The sequence below is a fragment of the Eptatretus burgeri genome, chromosome 8 (assembly GCF_056783735.1).
Source record: "Eptatretus burgeri isolate ZD-2024b chromosome 8, Ebu_testis_v1, whole genome shotgun sequence".
In the NCBI taxonomy this organism is placed as follows: Eukaryota; Metazoa; Chordata; class Myxini; order Myxiniformes; family Myxinidae; genus Eptatretus; species Eptatretus burgeri.
Window position 1 is genome coordinate 48,699,129 of NC_140968.1, and position 6,457 is coordinate 48,705,585.

A 6,457-nucleotide genomic window follows, 5' to 3' on the forward strand; every position below is an offset into this window, starting at 1 on the left:
CTTCGGTGGTGGCAGACGGGTCCTCCGGCTTTAAGGATTTTCGATAGATGGCTTGCACATTGATGCCTCACCTGTGTGCGGATCACCAGGGTGGTCAAGATTCGAAACCTGGGATAAACGTACATACCTACCTGCCAATCCCTATGAGCAGTGTCACCATCACCATACGTTAGACATGCAAATAAATGACTGGATAAATGATTTCTCTCCATGCCTTTTTAAACCATTTTTGACAAAACAATCACCCTGATTTGGTTTGTCTACTTCTCTGGTAGGCCACGAACTTACTGATCAATCTGCCTTTATGAAGTACACACAGATTCTTCAGAACAATAATACACAGTGAGCACCAAAAATGGAGCTGAAAGTGAAACATTTTATTATCGGGATCATTATCATTATTATTATTATTTATCAATATCAATATGTGTTTCCACGACAAGCTCATGGACAATGAAAACACCTCTTTCAATCGAATAGCCACAGATGCATTGACAAAGAAGAGTCAAGGAGACCAGAAGATGCACATCATCATGTGACATTTCTTGAGGATAAACTTGCATAGAATATTCAGGACACATGATGGATGAATGAATGAATGAATGTTGTTGAAAGCATTTAAACGCTTTATTTTAAAAACCGACAAATTCCAAACAAACTTCTTTGGCTTAAGCAGGGCAATCTAAGGTTTTAGTGCAAAGCATATAAAAAGGCATAATCGCCGATAAGCAGCATTTACGCCATATATATGTACATCTTTGGAAGAGAACTATATACCCTGTTCATTTACTACATTTCCGAGCGACAATAAATGTGTACATCTACGTTAAGTTTGTACATCACATATTTTGAGCCTCAGGTATACATACATGTACGAATATTCCAGCGTTGCGGCTCATGATCGCATATGTACCTGGACAATGACATTCAGCAATTATAAAATAACAATACTTATTTCGACAACAATGAACACCGTGGTCAAAGCATGTACGTCGTCACGTCGTGCAGATAGCAAGTACGCAGTCAGTTTAGGGTTTAAAACCTGATTTGTAAATAAACACCCTGGATGTTACAAACTTCTCTCATTGCTTCCACTATTCCAGGCCGTCGAGTTCCATCCGTGTGAAAAGCCAACATTTTTTGGTCAACCATTAACAGCGTGGAGTTACTCATTACCTATAACGCACACCTTTGGTTTTGCTCCCCGATTGCAGTGCAAAATCATACGCGAAGCCCCCGGTGTATGACACACAGTTTACTTTGTTCACCTGGAGGCCAAAGGTGGTGTACCGTTCCATCTGATGGCATGTTTGTACATTTTTTATTTTTACTCTCTCTTTCTTTCAGGGAGAACCATCCACGGCCTCCGAGGTCTGGGAACCTGGAGAAGGACTACGAGAAGTCGCGCCCGACTTGTCCGAAGCCGCGTCCGTTCCGGCGTTCTCCGCTTGTGAGGCTCCGGATCCGGTCGACGTGTGAGCTCCATGAACAGGCTGCAGACCCTCCTTGTCACGTTTCTTCTGCTTCATCCGCCGGTTCTGGAACCAGATCTTGACCTGTGCCTCGTTCAGTTGCAGCGCAGCGGCGATCTCGACGCGGCGTGCACGCGTCAAGTACTTGTTAAAGTGGAACTCTTTCTCAAGCTCGGTCAGCTGCTTCGTGCTGAAGTTCGTCCTGGCGGCGCTTGATGCAGCTCCACTGAAGCACGAACTCATGTAGTCCACAGATCGAGCTGCGGTGCAGTGACATGCAGGTTATTCATGGTTCAACAATGCCAGAGGAACCGTTAAACATCGCATGGTGTTCCTCGCCTTTCATGGGTCGATGGTGAGAGTACATATACATATACATAGACAGAAACATATACATGTATATATATATATATATATATATATATATATATATATATATATATATATATATATATATATATATATACATATACATATACATATACATATACATATACATATACATATACATATACATATACATATACATATACATATACATATACATATACATATACATATACATATACATATACATATACATATACATATACATATACATATACATATATATAGTATATATATCCTGTATATGTACCCCTGTATTCCACAGTGCATTTACGGTATTTACTTTGTATTTGATCATACAAAAGCGAGTTACCGCATTTTATTCACTTATCATGCCGAACAAATTTCATGCTCATATGTGCAGGGGTCTTTTTAAGGAGACTTGGTTTATTTTTGTGCAAAGTTTCATTTGACATTGTTCATAATTCGCAACACAAGTTGATTACGGTTATGACATAAAATAAGAGTACAAATGAAAATATTGATGAAAATATTGCTTTATCTGAGAAATATCCCAGAATATTCAAAACAAACACACACACACACACACACACACACACACACACACACACACACACACACACACACACACACACACACACACACACACACACACACACACACACACACACACACACACACACACACACACACACACACACACACACACACACTAGAAATAAACAAAACAGAATACACCTAACATGGTTGATCTTTGGAACCTTCATATTGCACATATAACACAAAACTGCAGCAATATTTATAATATTCAATGAAAAATGATGTAATATGAGAAATGAACACTAAGTGGGCATTTGGTTCATGCTTAAGTGGCGGGAGATCCTAAAGGTGTGTAGACTCGCCTTTACACCGTCTTGTAAGGGTTCAAATCTCTACCAAGCTAGAAACTGCCACCTGAGTGTTTCGCATGCAGGGCGAGACGTCAATGTGTGCCCCGTCCATCACAAAGAACGTTAAGCGGCACACGGCCCAGTGTTCCGAACTCATCGCTGATGGTTTCGATATTCAGTGTTAAGAGCAGAAGTCGCTCGGATGTGTGCGCCGTCCATCGGAAGGAGGTTGAGAAGTTAGGCTGGAGAACACGTCTACCAAGTCTGCTTGTCGGTGGACTTTAGTTCTGGAACTCTGAACAAATTACAAATTCATGCCTGCTTGCGGGTCGCAAGTAGTCCGGTGTTGCTGGAGGTTCCTCAACGTCACTGCTTGCCATCTCAGAGTGATGTTGCTCTCTGGGCAGCAGCTTCTACACTACAAAATGATCAGGCCATCCCACCTTCCCCCAAGAAACATAATTCATCCTTCATATCACGTCATTCTCAACATTAACATTAGTCGTGTACTTTTGGATACATGCTGGACAACCCTCATATATATCCACACCATCAGTCGTCAATCGTTGTGTAACATCTTTGTACCGTCATAGCAGAAAGTTAAAAAAGGGATACAATCAACAAAGAAACGAATACATTATTAACGAAGTATTATCGAATTCACGTCAGCATTTGATTTATGGATGATGTTCAGTGTACGTTGTGCATCAACGTCAATCCACGATGATGCATAAATAATAACGAGCATCGAAAGATTGAAAAGTGCCGATTAAAGTTGTTGTTCAACGACTGTAATGACATTGAATGAACAAGATCAAATATCGTATAAATTTATTTACATCCGAACACCTTTTTCTATTTTGATGGACCATCCTCTTTGCAGAGCATCATTGCTGCTTGCAGAAGCATTCTCTTAGCCAGGGTTATACTGGGTGGTTTGCCATTGCCTTCCCAGAGTTGTTTGTCCATGCTATTATTCCTTTAAATGCTGAGCATCAAGCACATGCCATCTTTAAAGTCTTTGGGATGACTCATCATGGCTTTGAACCACTGACCTCCCAGAATCAGAGCACTCTCACCATGACACCACCAGGTCTGGTTCATATATATATATATATATATATATATATATATATATATATATATATATATATATATATATATATATATATATATATATATATATGTATTTATTTATCACCATGAGATATATGAACAATTGAACGCAGAGTACTTTAATGGTTATATATGTGGAGTTACGTGTTAAATGAGAAAATGTTTCCATGTAAATGTCCGTAAAACGAAGGAGGCAACCAACACAAGACGACTTAAATTCGTACATCTGGAGCGATGGAAGAACGTTCAAAAAAAGTTATCAGAACCAGTCGCTCATGACATTGGAAGACGCCAAAGTTTTTCAATTATCATTCAACAAATAATTAGCAACAAAATTATTTTCCGACGATGTTCTTACGTTTTGAGTTATATTTTTTTTATTCCTCGACTATGACGTTCTGACCTGTTTTTGGCGGATTTCGTTTCACTTTCATCCAATCGAAAGTGTGCGACGAACCCGGCACGCCGTCCGATTCCCGAACCGTCGCATGCAGCTCAGCCTGCTTATCGGAGCGGGATGTCCCGGCCGGGAAACCTGCGGCACAACCCGCAGGCAGCTCCACCACCCGAGTGCACGTCTCGTACGACTGTCCGTAGGCTCCGTATGAGTGTGCGGGCACCGCATGGTTTGCACCAAATTCGCTCTCTTGGGGACCGGAGGCGAAGAGGCCGAACGCGGGGGCGCCGTATCCGGCGAAGTCCTGAAGCGGAGCCGAGTGCGCGGGGGCGTACGAGGTGAAGTTGAAGTTGGAGTTGGACAGAGAAAATCCGTTTGCGCCGCTCGACTGTGCCTGAGACAGCAACTGCTGCTCTTGTGACTGAGTACACTGTGGCTGATGGAGCCCGTGTTGCTGAGACGGATGTTGCTGGAAGTACCTGGCATCAGGCACAGCGCCGGCACTGACCGTGCACGACTGTAGGGGAGTGAGCGAGGGTTCTGAGAAGGCTCTGGCATTATAAGACGCTCTGTCACCATTGCAATATGGTGCGTAGTCGAGGAAACTCATTCTGGAAATGTCCATTTGTCCACCGGAGTCGCAACTCTGACGCTCTGTCCCCCCACGTCACCTCTCAACTACCTTGTTGATTTCGATGCCGAATTCGTGGGGTTCCTATCTGGAGGAGCCATGTGAGGGGGGGGAAAAAAAACACTCACACACACTCACACACACACACACATATACACACACACGCGCAGACTTGAAAGAGGCCACGTGACTTGAACCATCCAATGGTGTCAGTCGCGGCTTAATCTCCCAGGTAATGAATAGCGCTGATGCTGTCATGGTGAATTGCTGTCGTGCCTGTATTTCCATTTTTTCCCTGCAGTCCGTGGGACGCCGTGCGCAGCTGGTCTTCAGAGATCTCTGGTGACGGGTGTTCAAGCTCTGGTGAAGTATGTTGACGTCGCCCCACAAGTGTCCTCAATTCAGGAAACGGTGTTCCTTCGCTGGCGTCTCCGATTATCCTGTATAGGAAATGTATTATTTTAATGTATTTATGTAGGTGCATGGTGATGTGAGTATACGGTATATAGCTGTATATATGGTGGTGGATGTCACTTTAATATGCATGTTTCGGAATTATTGCTGCACTTAAATGACTAAACGAATGATTGTAATCATTTGCACCTCTCATGTGAGATAGTGCCAAGTATAGACAGAAGAGAGGTAATATGAGAAAACTGTTTGAACTGTACGCTAACCATTTTTAATGATTTTTTTTGTTTGTTTATTTACAATGTTTTTACGTTTTGATAGGACTATGTTATAGGACTATAGGCCATGGATTTGTTGATCGACTCTCGTGTGTTTACGCAATGTTTATTATAATATTGGTATCTATGCTTAGTACTCTATATAATATGGACAACGTTTATTATTTGTCTTGGTATATATGATTAGTACTCAATAATATAAACAATGTATATTATTTGTATTGGTAGAAATGATTAGTACTCAATATAATAGAAACAATGTTTATTATTTGTCTTGGTATATATGATTAGTACTCAATAATATAAACAATGTTTAGTATTTGTCTTGGTGTCTATGATTAGTACTCAATAATATAAACAATGTTTATTATTTGAATTGGTAGTAATGATTAGTACTTCTATATAATATAAACAATGTTTATTATTTGTATTGGAAGAAATGATTAGTACTCAATATAATAGAAACAATGTTTATTATTTGTCTTGTTATATATGATTAGTACTCAATAATATAAACAATGTTTATTATTTGTCTTGTTGTATATGATTAGTACTCAATAATATAAACAATGTTTATTATTTCTATTGGTATTTATGATTAGTACTTATATATAATATAAACTCTTCTTCTTCTTTCAGCTGCTCCTGTTAGGGGGTCGCCACAGCGGATCCGCACAGTGATTTGGCACAGGTTTTACGCCGGATGCCCTTCCTGACGCAGCAACCCTGGTCGCCTCTTACGACACAGGGATCTGGTACACCTATTCTAACCGGGGCATACACCGGGCCCAGTACACTGGTACTCACTTCGCCGACCTCGGAAGGATGACAGGCTGAGTCAACCTCCTGGTGTGTATTAATTCAAGCGGCCAACGGGGCTTGAACTCAGGACCTTTTGGATCCCAAGCCGCTAC

At 41.1% G+C, this 6,457-nt stretch overlaps 1 protein-coding gene and 1 long non-coding RNA gene across 2 annotated transcripts in view; one reads left to right on the top strand and one right to left on the bottom strand.

Annotated features, from left to right (window-relative positions):
• Positions 1 to 356: 356 nt before the first annotated feature.
• LOC147021697 (homeobox protein Hox-A1-like) lies at positions 357 to 4,848 on the bottom strand. Its single transcript, XM_085891952.1, has 2 exons — positions 4,230 to 4,848; positions 357 to 1,732 (listed from the first exon to the last, which is right to left on the bottom strand). The coding sequence occupies exons 1-2, from the start codon at positions 4,846 to 4,848 to the stop codon at positions 1,344 to 1,346; spliced, it is 1,008 nt and encodes a 335-aa protein (XP_085748078.1). The 3' UTR covers positions 357 to 1,343.
• Positions 4,849 to 5,091: 243 nt separating this feature from the next.
• The window catches only part of LOC147021698 (uncharacterized), a 20,465-nt gene continuing 19,099 nt past the window's right edge, over positions 5,092 to 6,457 (top strand). The window contains exons 1-2 of the long non-coding RNA XR_015060890.1: positions 5,092 to 5,222; positions 6,183 to 6,392. This is a non-coding gene — a long non-coding RNA (uncharacterized LOC147021698). The remainder of the gene's footprint in view (positions 5,223 to 6,182; positions 6,393 to 6,457) is intronic.